The 24773-nt window shown below is 33.8% G+C and overlaps 1 protein-coding gene and 1 pseudogene across 2 annotated transcripts; one reads left to right on the plus strand and one right to left on the minus strand.

Moving 5' to 3' along the window:
* Positions 1-226: 226 nt before the first annotated feature.
* On the plus strand, positions 227-1419 carry LOC124372326 (annotated as a pseudogene).
* A 3456-nt stretch (positions 1420-4875) lies between these two features.
* Positions 4876-20286, minus strand: LOC124372327. Of its 2 annotated transcripts, none has more exons than XM_046830708.1 (6): positions 20248-20286; positions 17581-17721; positions 15009-15164; positions 9050-9147; positions 7153-7402; positions 4876-5498 (listed from the first exon to the last, which is right to left on the minus strand). In XM_046830708.1, exons 1-6 carry the CDS (start codon positions 20283-20285, stop codon positions 5492-5494), a joined length of 690 nt encoding a protein of 229 aa, XP_046686664.1. In that variant the 5' UTR covers position 20286; the 3' UTR covers positions 4876-5491. The 2 variants fall into 2 exon arrangements, with proteins under 2 accessions (XP_046686664.1, XP_046686663.1); XM_046830707.1 differs by having other exon boundaries at positions 4876-5501.
* Positions 20287-24773: the final 4487 nt, after the last annotated feature.

Genomic DNA, 24773 nt, shown 5'->3' on the forward strand with positions numbered 1-24773 from the left:
GCTTTACTTGATTTAAAAGTTATGGGAAAATCGACATTCTGGCGAGGAATCAACTTTCTGTAACCGTTGATAACAAATTTACTGATTAGTCACATATTAAATAGTGTATCTTATCCTTTGTTATTCTTCTATATAAATTGAAATGTTTGGTTTTATCAACGAAACAGCCAATGAGATTGTATGAAAGTGTCTTTGTTTGAATATAACTGCACCATTATTTAATGATAAATCCATATGGTATTGATGATACATGTGAGTCAGCTTCATTGGCGTAACGATGCATTGTATTCATTAATTAATGACTGTTACTAATGCTTGACAAATAGAAGAGTGGTAGAATAGCAATAGAGGGTCAGCAGTCAAGGTATTAACAAACTACTGTTAATAGAAAGGCACTAACCTCTTGTATATCAACTTTGATAGCAAATGAGTTAATCTCTGTTATCTTAAGCTATGCAGTTAATTCGTTTTGGAGTGTTGAAGTAACTTATCTATTTCAATGGTTTGTAAATCCTCTAATGTCGTCATTAATAATAATTACAAAGCACTTTAATTCATTGTTCGCATCGTGTAAAGTGAACAATTGCCATGAGCAGAGAAAGCAGTAGTTTTAAAATAGTATTTGCTCGTCACGGCGAGAGTGAGTGGACGAAGAAAAATTGGTTTTGTGGTTGGTACGATGCTCCTCTGAGTGAAAAGGGCGTGGAAGAAGCTCACGCGTCCGCAAGAGTTCTGAAGGAAGGTGGGTACACTTTTGATATTGCCTTCACGTCGGTGCTCACTCGAGCACGTCACACGTTGGACATCATCTTGGGTGATATCGGCCAACCCGACTTACCTGTGGTAGCTGACTGGAGACTCAATGAACGACACTACGGAGAATTGACCGGTTACAACAAAGAGGAGATGGCGGCAAAGTACGGCTTGGATCAGCTTCAGATATGGCGTAGGAAGTTCAACGTTTTACCACCTCCGATGGATGAAAAACCACAAATATTACAGCACCATCGTCAACGACCCAGTGCTGAAAAGTCAACCTGGAATAGAATTTCCGAGCGTGGAATCCCTTGAGACAACAATGGCCCGGTCTATACCTTTCTGGAACGAGAGAGTCGTACCCGAAATACTGAGTGGAAAACGGGTTCTGTTGGTCACCCACGGGACTACCCTCCGAGGACTCGTGAAACATTTGGATGGTCTGAGTGAAGAAGCTATCATGAAGCTCAATGTACCGACAGGGATGCCGTTTTACTACTTGCTGGACGATACGCTGAAACCTATTGTTTCGATGCAGTTCTTTTCGGACAGAGAGACTGTGGAAAAGGCGACTGCTCTGGTGGCTTCAATATCGCACAAAGTTCCTGACTGACCGGTTGGTTTTGAGATATGGTTTATTAATAAGATAAGAACTTGAATGATGCAGTGACTTTTTTCTTCCCTTCTGTCTACCTTATTTTGTAATCATTGATGAGATAGAGAATTTTTGCACTACAATTTTTTAGGATCAACAGTATCATTGGTAAATCAACAAGTTATGTTGTAGTTGTTACAATCATTATCATCACTTACAATTTAAAGCATATAAATCAATGTAAAATGTTACAAAAGAAATGTTAACATAAAACCTTATGATGTAACATTCCAATGTCAACTTTGTCTGAACATCTGTTAATTTACAATCACAATAACCTCTTCTCTTTAGTAACTTTACTCTTTCAATTTGATTTAAAAGTATGTTAGAAATGTATTTTTTATTTATACTGAACAGTACGTTACACCTCTGGTATTGGTTACAAAGATTCATGTAAATAAAAATTTAAAGAACTCCATATCACAACAGTCAGTTGTTTAATTGTATATGAATCGTTGCTTTATATGGCTATGTTAAAAAATTTAACATTTCAAAACATCCACCAAAAGGACAAGGGGTGCAAACAATATAATTTCCAAACAATACTTATTGGCAACATTATCTCTCGGTCCAAAATTGTGGAATACCCTTGCGACAAAGATCACTGTCTTATAATAAATTCAAAAGACAAATTGATTTTTCCCCTGAATCATCCATTGTATGAAATAGATAACTTGTTTTAATTGTTAATAGATTAAACAATCATTGTCCATTTTAATAAATTCTTTTGTCCGCAATCTTAAAAATATTTAGATTTTTTATATTTAACTTACTTCTTCTTTTAGAAAGCTTGGACAAACTGGATAGAGTGGACTGTAGTTAAATGTTTTACAAATTTATAATCTTTCCCCGTAATAAACAAGTATCATCATACCAGGAGATTAGTCTACGTTAGTAATGATGCAGTCCGTCCAGATTGATTGGTCAGGACGCAGTATCCAAGTATAGTCCAATGTAGGAGTCCATATTGTATGAAAATTCAAACAATTGCAAACGAAAACACCTGCAGAATATTGGTATAAAAAAAAACTATAAACCAAAGTCATATGAATAACTAGTTTTAGAAGAATTTTCTGGTAGTAATATTAGAAATTTGCACCACATATGGTAGGTGCCAGGGATTCGGACCTCCCATTTCCGGTGAGATTTGGTTTATTCCTTGCTCCGTGTGGCTGCTTTCTGTGCTATTTTCAAATATAGAAAATCACAACTTTAGGTAGAGTTTGTATATTGCAAATTTTAATGAGTTAATATTGCAATTGTCCTCATGATAGAACTTACCAAAGATTTTCGCACAACTTCACTGAAAATAACTCCCATTGTTTTAAAGCTATATTTGACAGATACATTATAGTCGAGTGAAGGTTGTTTTCAAAATTATTTCAAAATGGCGGACTAAAACATAACAAAATTTGGGGTTTATGTCAAACCCGGCATTTTCTACAAATTAGAAAACTAAATGATGATGGATGGTTTGGAAGAATATTAGGATATCAGACATTTGCCATTGTTACACAGTATGTTACAAAATGTATAAACTATGTTTCGAGGATTGAAATCTACCCTCCCCCTCAGGAGTTAAAAACTTAAAACATCGTGTGGCAGTGGCACTCAAAATATTGTGTACAAACTCAATGTCGGCATTTCTTGTGGTATTGTGTAGCTGGAAGGAAATTTGCATCTCAATTGGAAAAATTTCTTGGCCAAACTGTTAAGAAGGTATATTTTTACCTCTAGTTGTGTTGGTAGTTTGCTGCACTTATTAGTACAGTAACACGCATAAAGTAAGCTATTGTCTAGTAATATGAAAAGATATAATGAATGAATAACGTTTATTCCAGCAGTTTATATATATACATGTATACAATCTTTCTTAGATGAAATAGCTATTATTTTATATATACAGCAACTTATATATAGAAGAAGAAATGAAAGATAAGTATAACGAATAGAACAATAAATATAACAATACTGGAAAGCCTACATGGGCAATCTGCCTGTGCGTAGGCCTAGTTAACAATAATATTGTTGTTTGGCAGTGAAATAATTGAGTCACTTATAACGTTAAATGAATACTTAATTTTGAAATCCTGTGTTGTAATTTACAGTGTGATAAAAAACTGTTCATTTACTTGTGCAAAGTTTTTATCTAATCTCAGATTGAATTTATATAAAATACGGCAAAAAGCCACTTTTACTAAATAGACTTGCTTAGTTCTCAGGTTTGTAGTGCCAAGTTTCAAATTCACACTGCGTTAAAATAATTGTCGTAACACATTTACATACTTGATATATTTTGGCCTCATTTCGGAGAGCCCTACTGGAATATGACAAAGAGATTGGAAAAACAAAAGGAAAAGTGAAATGAAAAATGGAAAAACAAAAGCAAATACGTCTTTATTATAGAAGAGAAATTAGGAGTTAAAAGTCCTAGTCAATAGTAATAGTCTATTCAATTATGAATATATATTAGACTAAACCTTTTCTCTCATGCTAGAAGTAGTCAACTAATAACTAATCAATCCCTATCACCTTTCAGTTCATTGTCTTGCCCTTGATATCATTCTCCAAGTGAGATAAGGAATACCTGGCCTGATTAGAGCTGTTCATGTAAAATTTTAGTACAATCGGTTGAGTAGTTTATGTGTGAAAGCAAAACAAACAAACAAACAAAGACACTTTTGTATTTAAAATATTACTAGCTGTTTCCCACAGCTTTGCATGCTTTTCAAAAGTTTTGCCCGTGTATGAGCACATCTGGTTCAAGTGAACTATATTTCCAATGCCGATATAGCTTGTCAAATCTGGCAAAAGAGTATGTTTATAGCCATTGTACATGTACATGTACTTTATTATAAAGTGGTCTAACACTCAAGCTTTAAGTTGAAACAGAAATTTATTATAAAGGCAAATATACATCATAACTTAGCGCCTTCAAATAGTGTTTGGCTATTTAATATATGTAAATGTCTTGTAATTGCAGTTTATAATGTGCAGGCACTTTGAAAACTTGTATCTTTTTCAGTGCCACCTGGTGGCGAGTTACATCAATGGGCATAGCATATAAATATTCTCCGTGGAAAAATACATACACATTTCACATTTTCATAATGATCAGTCAAATAGTTTCTGAGTCTATCAGTGCCATATATACAAACATTCTCTTATATATATATAGAAAAAGATTAGGATGTTTAAACACTAAAAATTATGGTTAAATAAATTAAACATATGGTTGTGAAGTCATAACATAATGTTTACACAAAGCAATTCGATCAAATTTTAACAACCTGTTTCAATTAATAACGTATATTTGCTGTTAATTTGCATTTCTTATAGGTATTTTCAGAACTTTAGATGGCAGCCCTAAGGTCAGAGAGAAAAATCATTCCTTATTGTCGCGGACAATATCATGTCCCTATCTTTCAGGGTTTTCTGGGTGTTGAAGAATCAGTATATATTTATTAATATATATTTATAATATATTGAGGACATTTTTTTACACCTTTTAACACTTTACTTCGCAATAATTCTGTGAAATTAACACCTTTTTTCAAGTAATAATATAAGTAAAAACACCTTTTTTTCAAGTAATAATATAAGTAAAAACACCTTTTTTCAAGTAATAATATAAGTAAATACATCTCTTTTCACGTAATAATAAAGTAAAAAAAATTAACCATCAAAAGTTACAAAACATAAAAATAACAGTGAGATCACATTTAATAAAAATTTCCTTAGAAGTATACACTCTCTATGACATAATATTTTATAGTGTAAGTACAAAATATTTCAGTTTAGTATATTGATACAAAACAAACTATTTACTGTTAAAACAACAAAAAATCCAACTGCACGGTCATTAACATAATTTGTTTTAATGTTCTATTAGCCACCAGGAGCAACATCTTTGGTTCTTTTGTCTTCTTCCTTGGAGAAGACAAACTGGATATTTTCCAGGCCTAATGACCCGTGTCAGAATATCCTGTACAGGAAATCTGATTTCCCCCTAGATTTTGGTTTTTGGTTTGTCCATAAATGACTCCAACCACAGTTTCTCCACCCAGTGTTGTTCCTTTTTCAGTTTCTTCTGAAAAAATCAGTATAATTAAATAATGGTTATTATTGTATGTGCAAAAGCCAAACACAAATTTTGACCATATCATTAAATGCCTGTTGTTGAGAAATGAGCCTGAGTTTTACCCATAAGAACAATGATGACCACTTTTGGGACCTTATACAGTTTATTAGAATTATGGAAGATGTCTCCCATCCATATTATATAAAAAAAATTAACAAAGCGTTTTTTAAAGCTACAATACTGTATGTACTATTACTTATTTGTACTGTATTTATTTCTCCTTCAACAGGTTTTTTATGGTCCCGATATAATCCACTACAACTATAGTTATCGAATCAGCATTTACAAATTTTATTTTCAATTTAACTGACAAATGTTAAGTAAGAAAAAATGTACTACACAAGACTTAATGGTCTAGCTTGATAACAACCGAATAGAAATACAATACTTGGTAGTATGTGTGGCAAGGTCCGGGCAACCGACCCACACATGGCTCATGTGTAGCCAAACTACACAGTTTGTGAAAAAATGTAAAGATATATAAAGAATATAAATGTAATTTTCAAATTCAGGTATTTTCCAACAACTTACAAAAATCATCTGACCAAAAGAGAAAAGTCCTGTCAGAAAGAATTTTGATGTGTCGTAGTTACTAACACGTTCATGTTGATCCCATCGCATACACATGATCTTGTATAACTGCCGTTGTGTACCAATCGCGTACACATCGGGCATTTGTAAAGCACGTTGTGCGTCTGATGGAGTACACGTTATGCATTTCCTTATTGCGTTTTTAAGAGTCCTCTCTTGGCGGTTTGTTAAATGTGATCCCGTGCTTAAATAAATACCTTTAAGGAGCATAACTGTTTAATTTATTAAGGTAAATTAATTTTATATGTGCCTCTTGTGGCAACGGCCAAAAAACAGCCTACCAATAGTACCAATCAGTCTATTATAAAATTCTAGAAGGCTGATCACTAATGCTCGAGAGCTAAAAATATTACAAACTCATCTAGAATCATACTAATCTAAGTAGCAAAGAAATGGCTGACAATAGACGCTATAGTAGAAGTAAACAATAATTAAAATTTCCATAAAATAACGACATAGCAACGTAATAATGAGTAACAGCTGAGCAATGTACAAATGATAAGATAAGGAATATAGGTGTTCTAGAAATACAAGAAAGGCCTTTAGAACATTTATGGAATAGCTTCGCAAGCGATAAATATCTATTGAGTGGATGTGAATTATCAGAAAAATTTCAAAATTCGTTTAAAAGTAAAGTAAAGTAAAGAATGTCTTATTTTACCAGGCGAAGTTAGGGCTAAGAAGCCCTCTCTAACACTTAACCTGGGGACCAACGCCTTAAAGGTGACTTCCGAACCACCACCAATGGCCGGGCAGGCGGGCTGCTTGCAAGGACAGGATCGCTCAGCGGTCACCTTTCCAAGCAGCGGCCACACACTGTGAGCCGATTTTTACTAAGTGATGTTTGAAAAATATGATCACCATGAATCAGATTTCCAGCCAAACGGTGACGAAATCACTCTTACTAAATGAATAATTTTAGTTGACTAGGGGTTATTTTTATGGATAAATCTTATAACATAAAATATCACTAGTAATTAATAAAGTAAATGAAATTAACTCAACTGACCGGCTTGCGTACATCTTGGCCAATTCTTCCTTCATGCGCTGCGCTTTCTTTCTACGCTTCTTTCCCACAAACCGAAGCTCGTGGATCTCAATCAGAGGTATTCCCATCCGCACCTTCTCATCAGAAATGGATCTCATATATTGTTGCCTTCTGGTCTTTTTTTTTCTGGCCTTCCTGCCTGTATACTTCTCATGTATGTCTTTTATACGTTCCAAACACTGTCTCTTTTCCTCTTCTGTTGGGCCGGGGACTGCAGGACAGACAGTTAATTGTACAAAAAGAAAAATAAGCTATCAATCATTGTTCATTACTAATTACTATACAAAAAACAACGCCTTATACACTATGCTCTCTGGGTTTTGGGAATATACCATTCACCTCTAGAAGTTCTCTGAAATGTTTATTATTTCTCCGATTTTAAATACCCTGTGTCTTAACATTTTCATATTTTACAATCTACGTGAGCCTGTAGGCGCATTTTGGATTTCGGGTGTGAACATTTTTGGATTACTTATTCAAACAGATATGTTTCACCAAATAAAAATAAAATTTGTTTGAATATGTACTATTATAATGACCTTCAAACACTTCGTATTTCACAATTTTTAAATTTGAAATTCAAATAGGACTGTAAGCAAAATTTTATTTTCAGAGGCCAAGTTTAAAAAATTTTTTCCAATAAATAAGTTCCACTTCCCCCCTTTGGGAGTGGATTTAATATTTTTTATTGGTAATTATCAGATATGCTTAGTAAAATTAAAATCATGTTTTTGGTAACACACACTACTCTTTATAGTATACCTACATCTTGTGCCTCAGGGTTTCATATTAAATTATTATTCTCGTAAGAGTTCATAGCTTTTTTTATGTGTTAGGGGAATTTTTAAAATTATTCAAACCACTGCAAGGTTACACTTATATGAATGAAAATCATATTTCTGGCAATGGCATTTAATCTTTTATTTCATAAACCATATGTTAAATTTATCATTTTTTTTAACTGCATAGGTTTGTTTTAGGAGGCATTCTTTTATTACTTTTTACATGAATATTCTTCCTTCATTTCGTACCTTATTCTCACCATTTTTACTGTTACCTTTTCATAAAGTGGTCTAAAACTAAAAATAAATCTATACAATTTCTTAAAAAAAAACTGGCCTAGGAACTGAATAGAGGTTGGTATGCCTAAGCTGCAGCGTGTATGTATTTTTTTAGGGGAAGACTTCCTCTTTTGTCATTAAACAATTTCAAAACTTTGAATAAGAGATACTTAAAACATTTTTTTTGGTAATAAAAATAATGCGAATGAGAGTTCAAACTTACTTTTAAATGAAATCAATCTTAGAAAATGTTTTTTTTCAAAATATATAGGATTTGAGGAGATTTCATATGTATTACGCCATAAAGTGATTCCATATTCAATGCTACTTTTTACCATGGCAAAGTACAACATTCTCAAGATCTTTATACTACTTGTGTTTTGCGCGAAATAGAAATATCTATATCCACTACTCAGTTATTTTTTGACATAGAGAAAAAAGGAATTTTTGATAGCGATGACAAGAGCCACCCACATCTGCATAAAACTTGTCTCTAGAAAATTAGAAGTTTCCCCTTCCTCACTACAATTTATGTGACGCGTTTTTAACTTAGTCCTGTCAAGTCCACAGGAATCATATTCTTGTATGATTTCTTTGACTTCTGGGATGTTTTTAAATGAGCCAGGATCCATATCTAGTGGCTTGAATTAGTCTGGTACGGCCTACGGTTCCATAACTCTGTCAAGAGCCAACATTGCAGGTTATTCAATAAGTAATTCTCTTCGAAAAAAAAATGTATGGGTTCTAAAAAATTGTAATTGACAAAATTTTGATTGTAAAAGTGTTCTACTCTTTACCTTTTTTATTCTGTTGAACTCCAGATTTTTCAAGGACATTCGGTTGAGGCACTGCCGAAACTGGTTGTTGCAACAGTGGGTTTAGACCCTTCCCAGACCTGAAAGATTATCTCTTTATATTTTGGCCAAGAAAAATCCGATTACAACTAGTACAGTGTTTAATATTACTAATTTTCTAAAACTTTCTTGCAACTCCAAAAATGTCCATTGTAAACTTGGCTTGTAGTAACTTTACTTTTTATCACTATTAAAAATAAAATAACTCTACAGATGTATGGAAGAGTCAGAAGGAAGAACAATTCACAAACCTTTACTGGAAATACTACATTATACATAACTTTGATAATGGTTTCCAAAACAACTTTTTCATCAGTTCTAAGAGTTATAAACAAAAATTGTTTGAAGACAGCGTTTCCTGGGCAGTCTGGCGGTTAGTGCATTCAAACAAGCAGATACCATCCACAATAAATAAACAAGACATGCTTAACTAAATCTGTGTTAAATATTAAATAGTGAATGGTTAACAAAATAAAATGTCTTGGATAACGATTTTAAGAGGTCCATACCGTGACCAATGGCGACTTTTTCAGACAGGCTGCGCTTGTTCAAGAATTAAAGTTAAGATGATAATTTAATTTGAATGTTGAGTTTAGCACCAGTTCACCTTCCTTTTATTACAGCATCTGGTAAATTACGTTGTCTCAACTTGACTTCTGGAATCTCAGTCGTGTTTGTCTGAAGAGATCTAAAGAAAGTCAGCAATGAAGAAGCTCAAAGCGACCCTTTACATCATTTTTACATCAGAGACATCAATAAATAGGTGAAGTGGCAGTCTCAATGTCTCATCAGGTACACAATTGAGTGCACTACGATGTTTCTGACATGATCTCTAAGCACAGTGGAGCAACCGAGTTTTCTATACTCAACATAGCTATAGTAGGAAGGTGTGATTCAAATTGAATGTTGTGTTTAGCTCTGTTTGAATAAAAGGAAGGTGAACTGTGTTCCACTACGTTGTTACGAAGTTTGTCTTTTATTTCTATTTTTGAAGTTATATTGCTGAGTTAGAGAATGATGATGATTTTGGTACTGATGAAAATATGCAAAGTGATGGGGAAGTTCTTCCAATGAAATCAGAAATCAGAAATTCTTTATTGATAATCTTTAAGATTACAAGTAGCGCCAATTAACAAAAAGTTTACATAGTTATAAAATATAAAAGTTCATGTTTGTCTCTGTCAAGTTGTCAGTCTCCATAAGTAAAATTCCTCCACTGTGTAGATGGTTCTTTGCAAGAGCCAGTTCTTTATTGCAGTCTTCATGTTAATGTGATTGTTTCCATTTTTCTTAATTTCTTCTGGCAGAGCATTAAAAAGTTTTTTCCCGGCATAGGTTGGTTTTTTCTCAAATACAGCTGTTCTGTGAAGAGGTAGTGGAAAGTCTTGACCATGTCTTGTGTTATGTTCATGAAGATTACTATTTCGAGGAAAGTCTTTTAATAAGCAGTACAATATCGTTTCCAGAATATATAGAGAAGTCACTGTCAGTATATTCAATTCTTTAAAAGTAGCTCTGCAGCTTTCTCTAGGTCCTAGCTTCCCCATTAACCGGATTGCTTTCTTCTGAATTTTGAGGACTTTTAGTAGGTTAAATTGAGTTGTGCCCCCCCATGCTGCTATCCCATACCTGAGATGACTTTCAAATAGGGCATAGTACGCTATTTTGGTAGATTCAAGAGTGCTTGTTGCATGGGTCCTTCGCAAAGCATAGAGTGATGAATTTAGCTTCAGGCATAAGTTGTCAATGTGATTTGTCCATGTCAATGTATTATTTAGCGTTATTCCTAAATAATTCATGTCATCTGTTTCTTGAATACCAGGGATTTCGGACACATAGTTTTTATTAGTTCCTAGAGTGAGTTGTTTAGTTTTCAAGCTGTTTAAGACCAGATCATTGTATTTGCAATATTGTTGGGCCATATTGAATGAGATGTAGGAGTTTATTTCTAGCTGTTCAACATCCTTCTGGGCTGAGAGTAGTACGGTATCGTCTGCGTACATGATGGAATTTGTGTAGTTTTCCAAGAATATTGGCAGGTCATTGGTGAATAAAATATATAACACTGGTCCTAAGACGGAGCCTTGGGGAACCCCTCGAGTCATAGGTAGTTTTTCAGATTTAACAGTACAGGTCTCTCCCATTCTTCTCTGTTTAACCTCTACAACTTGGTATCTTTCGTTCAAATAACTCTCAAACCATTTTAAGGCTGACTATTGGACGCCAAGAGTTTTTAGTTTGGCTAGGATGAGCTTATGGCCAAGACAGTCGAAAGCTTTGCTCAAGTCTAAAAAGATACTAGTGATGGTGTTGCCCTCTTCCAGGTTGTCTGTAATATATTCAACAAGGTCTATTATTGCAGTTGATGTAGATCTTTCTTTTCTGAAGCCATGTTGATTATTGGATAGGAGGTTATTGTCTTGTAGGTGAGTGAGTAGTCTAGAAAGAGTGATCTTCTCTATTATTTTTGATACAGTTGGTAGTAGTGAAATGGGACAGTAGTTTGTTGCTTCATCTTTGTTTCCTTGTTTATATTTAGGGTATACTTTGGCCTGTTTTAAGTTTTTTGGAAATATGCTCTGTATAAAGGATATGTTAGTGATGTGAAGGATTGGTTTCAGAAGTTCAGCTTCGCAAAATTTTATGATTTTTGATGAAATCTCGTCCAAACCCGAGGAGGTTTTACTTTTCAATGAACGGATTGTTTGTTTAATTTCTTTGGCTGTGGTTGGGGTCATTTCTGTCATTGTGGTATCTATATTGTAGCATGGACTATACAGTAAGTTGTCATTCGATATTTGGTGTTGCTTTAGCGTGTTTTCTGCTATATTTACAAAGAAGGTGTTAAGGTGGTCAGCGATTTTCTTTGGGTCCGTTTCTTTTATTCAGTCGATTGTTAAATGATTCAAGTCTGATGTTGATTGGTTCTTAGCAGCTCTTTCTCTATTTATGAGTTCCCAGACTGCTTTTGTTTTGTTATTAGCGTGATATATGTGGTCTGCATTAGCTTCCTTCCTAAGTCGCCTGAGTTTCAGATCATAGGCCTTCTTCTTCTGGTTTGCCTCAGATTTATCTTCAGTTCTTCCTGTGACATTAAACTTATCCTGCGCATTGATAAATTCCTTTCGTAATCTTAAGGTTTCTTCATCATAGACTGTGTTCTTTCTAGAGTGGCTTTGTTTCTTGGTCTTGAGTGGGCAGGCAAGATCTAGTGCCCTTGTAAAGGTATTAAGGAAGTTATCGTAAGCGTCATCAATGTTGTTCGATTGCGTCACATTCTCCCAGGTTTCTGTGGCTAGGATGGATTTTAGGTAATTTAGGTTCCTCACGCATGTGTTTCTGTATGTTGAGAATGGTATATTTTCAAATATTTTAGGAAAGTCAGCTGTGCAATATTGGCCAGTATGATCTTATAAGCCAGTGTTACAGATTTCGACATTTAGTTTACTGTGTGGGAGGTCAGTGCATATAAAGTCAATAGAGGAGTTAGAGGTGGCTGTGACTCTCGTCGGTGGCAGGGCAAGTCTCTTTGCTGGAAAATGTAACAGTGACAGTGATGATAGCCTAGACCTAGGACGGTGATGAAATTCTTCCACTACTGGAAAATTTAACAGTGACAGTGATGATAGCCTAGACCTAGGACGATGATGAAGTTCTTCCAATGCTGGAAAATGTAACAGTGACAGTGATGATAGCCTAGACCTAGGACAGTGATGAAGTTCTTCCAATGCTGGAAAATGTAACAGTGACAGTGATGATAGCCTAGACCTAGGACAGTGATGAAGTTCTTCCAATGCTGGAAAATGTAACAGTGACAGTGATGATAGCCTAGACCTAGGACAGTGATGAAGTTCTTCCAATGCTGGAAAATGTAACAGTGACAGTGATGATAGCCTAGACCTAGGACAGTGATGAAATTCTTCCAATGCTGGAAAATGTAACAGTGACAGTGATGATAACCTAGACCTAGGACGGTGATGAAGTTCTTCCAATGCTGGAAAATGTAACAGTGACAGTGATGATAGCCTAGACCTAGGACGGTGATGAAGTTCTTCCAATGCTGGAAAATGTAACAGTGACAGTGATGATAACCTAGACCTAGGACGGTGATGAAGTTCTTCCAATGCTGGAAAATGTAACAGTGACAGTGATGATAGCCTAGACCTAGGACGATGATGAAGTTCTTCCAATGCTGGAAAATGTAACAGTGACAGTGATGATAGCCTAGACCTAGGACAGTGATGAAGTTCTTCCAATGCTGGAAAATGTAACAGTGACAGTGATGATAGCCTAGACCTAGGACAGTGATGAAGTTCTTCCAATGCTTGAAAATGTAACAGTGACAGTGATGATAGCCTAGACCTAGGACAGTGATGAAGTTCTTCCAATGCTGGAAAATGTAACAGTGACAGTGATGATAGCCTAGACCTAGGACGGTGATGAAATTCTTCCACTACTGGAAAATGTAACTGTGACAGTGATGATAGCCTAGACCTAGGACAGTGATGAAGTTCTTCCAATGCTGGAAAATGTAACAGTGACAGTGATGATAGCCTAGACCTAGGACGGTGATGAAGTTCTTCCAATGCTGGAAAATGTAACAGTGACAGTGATGATAACCTAGACCTAGGACGGTGATGAAGTTCTTCCAATGCTGGAAAATGTAACAGTGACAGTGATGATAGCCTAGACCTAGGCCCAATACTAAATAGTGAGTCATAAGAGCTAAAATTCTACAATTACATACTCAAAAACAGTATACTTTTTCTATCTTGTATCAAGATTTGGTTTTAATTCAATCAAAGTTTCCAAGTTATGAATTTTCAATGTTGCAGTTTGGTTGAAAAGTACAATAATCTATTAGTCAAGTTAAAACATCTTTATCCATATTGCATGTTCCATACAATAAATACTGTCACAATGCATTATGAAGTAATTCTAAACTATTAAAGAATTAATGTAATAAAAAAATAAAAGAATATTAATGAGCTTAGTTAATATTTTACTAAATTTATCATTTTATATAATTTAGTTCTAGTTTTTGACGATTTTAAAACTCAGAGAATGCTTTTTGTGTCAAAAATTCTTTTAACATTGATCTAAATTTTCTAGTCTCGTGAACAGCCTAAATTTCTTTAGGAATCAATATTCTATACTGTATTGTATATAGGAAGCCCTCTTGTTAAAAAAAGATAAATTATTTTGAGACAAAACTATGTCATTTTTATTTTGCGTATTATAATCATGTATGTTATTGTAGGCTTCAAAATTACATTTGTTAGTTCTGACATACATTACACACTCCAGTACGTACATACTGTACTGTTACATTTTGTAAGGCAGTAAAATGGGGTTTAACAGATTCTTTGTTTTTCAAATGTAAAACTGCCCTTAAACCTTTCTTTTGACATATTACAATTCTGTTTAATTTTTAAATGGATGTACTGCCATATATTGAAATTCCGTGATATATCCTCTCGTACCGAGCAGGATTACTATTACAACAACTTGTCATTGGTAGGATCTGTCTCACAATGGACGATCTAATCTTTGCCAAGCCAGACTGCATTACAGAACTAACCGTTGCATTATTACGCTACTTACAATGTTGTGGTAGGCCTTCAGACCACCAATAGTCGTCCTCTGTGAAACTGAAACTCGAATGTAAAAATGGTTCTGATAATGAAAATCCAGAAGATTACTTATTCTGATACCATAGTGCAGATAGAACACCTGATATTGTTGAAATTATCTTTATTTAGAAACAGAGGACAGGGTCAGGCTTAGCTTGAATTATTATCAAGAATAACAGAGACAAAATAAATCAGATGAATAACTTCCATAATAAATTTTGGATGATTGTAAATAAATTTCTACATCATTTAGAAAATGCATGACTTACGATTGTGAAGTTGGAGGGTGGATGAAGTACTTATGATTGTACATCTTCCCACTGGCTAAAATCTTGTCCCTCCAGTATTGAGGAGTGCGTCGCATGAACACTGTCATGTGGTGTACGTCATCGCAGATATGGTCCAGTCCTTTGGATGTCACGTACCTATACGTAACATTTTACTATTACAAAATTTCTTTACTCAAAACTGTAAATCAGGCTAAAACCACAATGTATCAATTTGCTGAGCTTTAGCGAAGCCTATCACTTAAGGGGCTGAAAACATTTCATTTCTGTCTGTCTGGCCACAGAATATAGTGAAACAAACTGACCTATAGACCTGAAATTGTGCATGAAGCTAGAATTCTATATGAGGAACACGGAGTTCGATCGTGCATGTCACCATGACATTTGGCTGAGCGTTAGCGAATACTTTTAGATTATTCTTATGATGGTTATGAGGCATTAGCATAATAAATACATTTTAAAACCAACTCAATATACCTATGCGAGATTCAAACATGTAACAACACATGTAGCCTAACTATCCCAATACATACAACTTTTATTATTTAAAAACTGTCATGAACCCCAATTTAATGAACAAAAATTCGAATGTGCCATTTGGCAAGATATGTTTAGAAAGATTACACATGTAGACTTTAAATTTTGTACGAAACTTGATTTCTGCAAGAAAGAGTTCTATGATAAATAATATTTCTGTCAACTTCTTTTTTGTATGATTTTCTGCATTTCTATTTGTCAGTAGGATATCATGAGAATGAAATGAGCTATAGACTTGAAATTTTGCATGCAAACTCAACATGTTATGTTGTTACTTATACCTTGTAAAAATATGGCCTGAATAAGGGGTGAGCTGCAAGCCTAAACCTTTAAGTAAAAAAGAAGGTATGACAATATTGTACCTATAGGAGTTATCTAATATGGTAACATAATAAAATTAGGTAAATTTTATTTGGTGTTTTAATTTAATTGATTTATTTGTAATCTTTTCATAAAATAATTGCCCATGATATTTTCTGAACATCAGTTCTTTCAATCACACACAAAGTATGGATGAAAGTATTTTGACTGGTAGGAAACTGAATTTCAGATTTGTATGGATATATTTTTACAAAAAGGAGAGAAAATCTCCTTTTACGCGATTTCATTTAATCCATTTTGTGAAAAAAATGGATCTTTTGAAAAACATTATATAAATGTGTGCCCTTCTTAATCACCACTAGAATGGACAGTTTACTTTATGAAATTTGACATATAAATGGTGAATATTATCGCAGCATTTTGTTAGTTTTTTTAAGTCTGTATAAATTTACACCCAAAATTATAATAGTTGAATTTTTATAGAATTTTTACATAGAAAAAATTATTTTATGTTTAACAAAATAGAAAAGCTAATTTTTAATTTTCATTCAGAACCACTAGTGATTACATTTCTATGTTGCCAACAGAATAACATGACACTAATATAGATCACATAACTTTGTAACAAGTAGTAATTTTGCCTATATAGGATGTTACAATAGTACTAAACGCTATTTTACCTTCTAATTTGAGTTCATTATGTTAACGTTGACATGTTTCATGGCACACAGATCTTCCTTGAGGAAGTCCAAAAAGACATTTGGTGTCAAAATTTAGGTATTTTAAAACTAACACTAATCTACATAATATGCTCTCCACGAGTTTCAATAGGATAAAAATAATAAAGACAAAATAAGCATTTGCAAGAAACTAAAGTTAAATTTCAATTTAAATTAAATTTCAGTAGAACCTCGAAATTATAGAAATTCTTCAAGCAGTAAATTAATCTTTGTAACAAACAACCCAGATGAGCAGCTGGTGAAAGTTTATTAAACAGACTAATACCAATGTCTTTTACATGATGAATTGCACATTATAGGGTTATCTTTGCAATTAGCACGAAATAAGCGAACTAAAACCTTCTTAAACATTTATTAAATAAAAATTACACGTATTTCGGCATTAAGCAATACTTGGTTGTTCCTGTCATGTCACGGTTTCATGGTGACATGTGCAATCGACTAAATCCACTAACAAAAAATATTATTAGTCAATTATATTTTGTTCTAATAAAACAAGACTTGTGTGAAGCAGTCAATAAGTTACTGTGCACATTCAAGTCCCAATATTAATGATAACCTCATCATTATTCATTCTTTATTCATTACTTTAATTTTAGCCCATGCACAGTGAGCCTACATTGATCAAATCCTGAAATAAATTTTCTAATGAATATACTTAAAAAAAATACTTGTTCCAAAGGTAGGTAAAAAAGTAGTACATATAGCAAATACATAACTCCAACCGGGGTTTAGTACTTGTTATTGTACAAAAACTCACAATACTATTTGAGCATTAGTCGGGGAAAATTGTTTTTCCCGGTACTTCAGAAGATTGGAGACGCAGAAATGAAATATACTTTTTACTTTGTGTAAACAGGTACCGAATTATATTTGAAGATTTATAACAGAGCCCCAACTTTTGGCTTTCCACAACTGCTTTCAACATTAAAAACTAACAAAATCTCTCTACTTACTCTTTTATAGCTTCGAAGTCTATGATTGTGAAATCCTCTAGGCGTGAGAATACCAGTTCACAGTCAGTGTCCACTTTGAAAAATTTGTCAATGTATGAGACAGCGTCTTTAGCTGTTGGAGCGTCTTTCCTTGTGACAATTCTATATGTGAAAAGGTTATCAAGTTACAAACAAATTTAAAATTACCAACAATACAACATTTATTATGTAAAACTTTGAAAAATAGAAAATTATCAGGTTTTTTGTATTTTAAAGAACACAACTTGCCAAATCAGTAATTTTTAAAATGTATACTTTCTTTTACTGTAGAAACAAAATTTTAATCTAAATGAACCAGCTTCTGGGATTTAAGTGGAGTAATAGAAAGAATTTAACCTAGATGAAGTTGCAATAACTCATTTATCATTCACGTAATCGGTTAATATTTTAATAAAATAAACATGTGCCTTTAATAACTAGCTGTTACCCACGGCTTCATAAACAATTTCAAAATCGAAGTCAGCCTAATTTGTAAAAGCACTAATGAAGTAATACAGTACTAGCCGTAATAAACAGTACTAAAACTGAATAAGCGGTAGTTGCCTTCTCGATCAGCGGATTCAATTGTCGATCGTTGCCACGGCTTCGTGTTCATTACTTTTTTATTATTTGAGGTTAGTTTTTGCTAACAACGGTAGAGAAAGTTTTTATCGTAGAGCATTATTTTCGTCATACGGAATTGGACGTGCGGGTGGGCCAAGCTTGTCATACACTGCATTACGTTTTCAGCAACATTTCCACAAAAACCCGCCTGGTAATGCTGTGATTGGAAAAATTTCAAAGAACAGGTAGTGTTTTGACACAGCAAAAGGGCTTTTTAGGTCGCTTAAGTACTGTCTGTACAAATGAAAACCGCGGAAGAGTGTTGCAACAAGTGTTACAGTCACCAAAAAGAAGCCTAATGCGAGCTTCTATTAAACGGAATACTAGCAATATGTCAATGCGAAGAATGTTCAAAAACATTGGTGGTTTCCCCTCTAGGATACAAACTGGACAACCTTTGAACTATAGAAACAAACTAGCCCGAGTTCAGTACTGTGCTTCAATGTTAGTAATATGCTATGAAGAACCTGAGTTTCTGAGTGATGTATGGTTTACAGATGAATGTCATGTGCACCTTAATGGTTTCATAAACAAGCAGACATCACGTTTCCTTGAATTTGAACGTCCTGACATTGCTGTAGAGAGGCTACAACATAGTAAGCAAGTAACCATTTGGTGCTCTGTGTTTGGGAGGGGTATTGTGGGACCATACTTTTTTGAAGGCAACAATGGAGAGACTTGTACTGTAAATCAGTATCAATATAGGACCACAGGAGATTCTATCGTGCACGAAACATGCTGTTAAATTCACAGTGGGTCCAGCAAGATGGCACAGCCAGCCACACTGCCATTAACAACATTGCTTTCCTCCAACAAACCTTTGGCAACCGTCTCATCTCCCTTACAACACCGGATGCCTACGCCTTGGCAATGTTGAAAGAAAACATTTTCCACGAGGACCCACCATCTACCATCGTTTAACTCAAAGAAAAAATAACCATGTGCATTACGAGAATGGAACAACCCCTATTCATAAAAATTATGCAAAACCTACAAGAACGGTATGAGTGTTGCCTCAAACTGAACAGGGGTCGTATTGAACATGTTAATAACCGAGTTTAACCGATTTTGCTTCCTTTGACTTGTATTTATTGGTAAAATCTATATGTAATGTTACTGTGTTTACCATAATAAAATATTACCATTTCAGTACTGTTTATTTTGGCTAATACAGTATGATGGAACCCTATGAAATTTATTAAACGCAAGTAGGCATTTATTTCTGCAATCATTGTTATCAGGTAGTTTTCATAATAGTTTGCTCTCAGGAAGTCATCTTTCATCATCATCATCACTTTTCTCATTCCTAATCTTAAACTTAGATTTATGTTTTGTTCTGCTTTTTTTTCTTTGGGTAAGCATAATCCAGATCATCGTTTTAGTTTGAAATGATTTGTACGCTTCTTGCCACGGTGGCTTCTACTGAATCATCTATGTGAATGATGAGTTCACCTTCCTCTTAGTGCAGCGTCTGGAATCTGACACAGCCACAGACAGAGGCGACGAAGGAGCTCAAAATGAATTCCTTACGTCGTTTCAACATCAAAGACTCCTAAACTACAAAATTAGTGTACTCTAAGTGGAGAGGTATTGTCAATTGTACACTAGATTGCTCTAGCAAATGTAGAAAATTGAAAAGTTCAATAAACTATTAGGCCTAGATATGATCTGCATATCTAGGACCTTGCACCTTGGGATACAACCTCCTGAACTTACAGGAGAATTCTCTTAGTTCTTAGGATTATGTAGAGGGTGTCCTTACTATCATCTAGGTTTTCCAGTTCACACAGTGTTGAAACAGTGCTTACAACATTACATTCTTAAAATATATCAGTCTCACTGCGTTGAGCCATCTTCGGCCAACAAATGTTAACTGAAAACAATGTTATGCTTTATAATATTAATAGAAAATTCCATCTAGAACTTATCACTTTATAGATTCAATTTCTATGAATACCGGGAGAACACAAAGGAAAAAATTCATAAAAATAACAAAACATTCTTAATTGTCCAAAACAACCTTACCTGTACAATCCAGGAATTTCCTTTTTGCACATTTTCATGTCCAAAACCGTGCAGGCCGAAAAAATTAAAATTTGGCTGAAAAAAAACCAATTTTTAAAATAGACTGTGGGTAAAAAACGTACTAAATCATATCAAATCTATTGCTATCTATTATTATTACGGCACTTTTTATTTATTGATAAAGTTCTGTACCATTCAACTCTACATAGTTATAAGTATTTATTTTAAGAAGGAGAATCTGAAATAAATATAAAATTTTTCTCAAACCCTGGAATTAATTATAATTATAAGTAATGTTACGATTTGGTGACTTGTTTGTCTGAAAGATTGTTCTCTCATCACCTGCACTGGTCAATTGTACATGAGCTATGCAAATGGATTATTAGGCTGCATCAGTTGCAAAAGGAGAGTCTTACGCAAAGTATTGAAGAGGAATTGCACATGACTATACGTAAGTGAGAGAATTAAAACTGTTTTAACCGTTAAGTGCAAACATTTCAGGCAATTGCAATAGGATTATATTTTATGTTATTTTTTCAGGGTTTTTCTGAACACTCAACATATCTTCTAAATACAACTAGTTTCTGATTTTACTAATATTTTTATCAAACTGATATTTTTCACATATCACCATGAAGATTACAGAATACCTACAGGTTAAAACTAAGATTTTAACTGCAGAGAATCACTTTATTTAAACTTTACTTTGGGAGATTGAATATGTTCAAGTGCAATTTATTTTTATGTTGTGATTATTTAGTTCTATTTTAACAGTGATTTTGGAGAGAAAAATTGAATTTTAAATACTGTTCATTAAATAAATATTTATTTCCAGTTTAGATTTCAATTTAAAAAAAGTAAACACTGAACATTCAAAGACAAACTTGGTTTATTTTTGCTGTTTATAAACTTACAATCCCCTTCCTGAGTAATAATACCCAGACGGAACTCTTGAAAAATTAAGAATCTAAACAGCCTTTAACACCTTCACTGCGACTCTATACTGAGTGCAAGGATCATCCTTCTTGTACATCCTACTCTACCCACTCTTACTGTCTTCAAAGCTATAGGGAAAATGCCTTGGGCGAACGAAAGGTTCATCAATTTAGTAAGTGGAGTCAAGATGTGCTTGAGGCAATGCTTAATCAGCCACACTGAAATTCCGTTGACGTCACTGGACTTCTTCGGATTTAGGTCTCTTAAACCACTGTCGTCTCCACCTCCCCCACAGGAGACAGAAAATCAAAAAGACCGGTCTCACTAGTAAATTTTCGATATGTTTGTCACTTCTGAAAGATAGGTTTGGTACAGCCACTGTCGAGAAAAAATTATTGAATTCACTAGCCACTTGAAAGGTATTGTCTGTTAATTTACCATAAATTTTGAGTTTCAGATTTGATTTTTTAGTACTTTTTGTGATGTAACGTGTTTTATTACTTCCCAAGCACTTTTTGAAAAGTTAAAATTTAACTATAGTTTAACACAACTATTTACAACAAAATCATTGATTTACATACAAAAATAAATATATTGTTTATTTTATTTATAATAACAAACATAAAAAATAAGCCTTTAATATCATAAATATATATTATTACTGATTATTTATTCTTATTTAAAATAATTTACATTCTTACAAAATTTTAGTTATCTACACTTTTTTACTGAAAACATATTAACTGGTCTTGGTTTTTTTATTGGAGAAAAACAAAGTTCTATTGGTACTCCTGAAAAAAGCAATGTAACTTCCAGCACCAGAATTAAAGGCCCACAATGCAACTCATCACAGCTATCAATGTAATGCTGAAGTACAAGTATTAATGCCACTGACCGGACAACTAACGTATACGGAAAGTGTGTACATAACGTCTTTTACTTTCCAAATAACCCCAATATTCTCACTAAATAATTATGAATTGAAAACAAACCACCAAGTGCACATTTCATGCCTACCTTTATGGAGTAGCAGCACATGAGGAGTCTGTTAATTAACAATTTCAGAGTTTTGTCCAGGAGACTCTCTCTATTGCCTTTTACCTTGAGCACCAGATTATCTTTCCAGAACACCAAACAGAATCTGTAAAAATTCAGGTTTGTCTGATTGATTACATTGATTCAAATTATGAAGCTAACAGATAGATCTCTATTATAGAAATACGTTTCACCCAAAAATAAACTTTTTTAATATTTTGAAAAAGAGAACAATATTGCCACAATGTTCACTATTGGGTCCTTTGCTCTTTACTTGCTTATTACATTTATTTATACAACTGTCACTTACAAGCACACACCAATACACCAAAAATTGTACAATTGTTTCCTTCATTTTTTGTTATTACAAGTTGGATACCGCAAAGTCCTGACGGAGAAGCAAAGTACTCAGCTACACTGTAGAAACAGTGAGAAATTAGAAAGTATTTTGAGAGCATTTTGAAGAGATTCTTTCCTTTATTAAAAGCGGCATATGACTTTTATCCATGTATAAAGTGGAGACCTTTCCGGAAAAGCTTGTATTGTGAATAGGATACTGGAGCAATTGAGAGTTTCTTGTGAAATGAGAGTGGTGGTGAAAAACTTTTCTTAGTTCACTTTGATGTAAAGAAGATTTTTAAGAATAAAAAGAGAAGGTGGACAAAATGCTTCCGTCACGGGTCATGAAAAGGAGCAGAATTATCAGTCCTATCATTTTCTTTAGTTAAAAAACACTTTTTTTAGAGGCAGGGGAATTTCCCCTATCGTTTCATATGATAGATGAGAATGAGCATAGGCAAAGTAAACCTGTTTGAGAGTGTGTTTGTCAATAACTTGTGAAAGAGTGAGAAGGGCAAAATACGCTTTACTAAGTTTTTTCAGCAACTCATTTATGTGGTGGTGCCAAGTTAGACATGGGTCTATTTTGATTCCAAGAAATTTTTTTGCTGCTACCAAGGAAAAAAGAGGAATCTCTATGGGAAGAATTTCAGTAGTTAATATGGAAATGGAAAAATTGAGTTTTTTTTTTATTAAGCTTTAACCCATTCGTTGAAAACCATTCCTTCAATAAATTAAAGTTCTCTACCAATTGATCTTTGTTTTTATCTGAGGCAACTACTCTGTATAATCAGCATAGAGAACCATTTTTATGTTATTGATAACATCAGGCAAATCATTACAATAGATTAGCATAGCATGGCACTACAAATAATAATTTACTATTTCCTAAGATCTTAAGTATAATCACCGTCTAATGATAATTATAATTTTTTTAAACTACGATACTGCAATAATCTCTTTGCAGTGAAATGGTTATTACTGGACTATACTACATGGGTTTAAATTTCAAATACAATAAGGAAGTTTTGTTAGTTCACAACTGCATAAAACCAAAGATCAAAATATTATTTATGGTGATGCCATGATTTATACATATTAAGAAATAATATTATATCTTTTTAATTGTACATTTATATTACCCGAATACTGCAAGTAAATGTAAATTTCTGAATGAAATGCTGAGTTGGACCAATCATTCATGTTTGAGTTAAAAATTATATGTGTTCAATTTATTTGTTAACCCAGCAGGGATCACTTTTGGTTGGTTTATACCTTCCAGTTAAACCTACCACTGGGCACAGATAAAACCGACGTGTCCTAATGGATGTCCAGGAGCGGCACATGACTAACCGCAAATGTTGAGCTTCTGGGGTGCAAGACATAAAGACATCTGGTTTGTATTCAATAGTTCTAGTCTACTGTGGGAGATCACATCACTGGGAGTTGGTGGGGTTAGAGGCTGGTTCAGAGCTGACCTCCCCTTCTTTCGAGGAGAAATTACTTGAGATTAGTGCCCTAAATTCTTCCTTATGAACTTTCTTACAAGTGGCCCCTACCTCCAACCTTACCCATACAGAATATCCTGTCACTCCGGAAGCATCGCTAAGGTCCTTATAGGACAATGTGCAATTTATAAGCTTCTTGTCCTAAGAGAACAGAACATAACAAAATTTATTTGGTTTTTTAAGTGTTTCGATAACCTTGGCTTAGTGAGAATTATTGATCTTATTAAAAACCTGATAATTGCATTCTAATTCCAAAACCAGCCCAACTTGGTTTTTACTCACTATGAGAAAACACCACTTTGAATCTTGGCATGCATTCTCGTTTCAGGGCAGGGGTCGCAGAAATGATGAGTGAGTCACCAGTGTCATATTTCAGGGCTATATGTGTGTGAATCATTATAATGGATGAATTATTAATTTATTACCCATTCCTAAATCAGTAGTTTGTAAAGTTACTTTAATTTATGATTATGATTTATTTTACATTACTATATATAATGATATTACATTCAATATTATTATTTTACATTGAGTTGTGAATAAGCTAGATTTATATTATTTTCCAGTTATCATGTTGTTCTCAGGAGATTTCATAGTCTTAACTTTGGCAAGTTTAATTTCATTTTACGAGTACTTGGTGGAGTTATGCATTTTAAAGCTAAAGTTATTCATACAGAAACCCAGAGCTTCCACTTTGAGAAGATTGCT

The sequence above is a fragment of the Homalodisca vitripennis genome, unplaced genomic scaffold, assembly GCF_021130785.1.
Source record: "Homalodisca vitripennis isolate AUS2020 unplaced genomic scaffold, UT_GWSS_2.1 ScUCBcl_2811;HRSCAF=7916, whole genome shotgun sequence".
In the NCBI taxonomy this organism is placed as follows: domain Eukaryota; kingdom Metazoa; phylum Arthropoda; class Insecta; order Hemiptera; family Cicadellidae; genus Homalodisca; species Homalodisca vitripennis.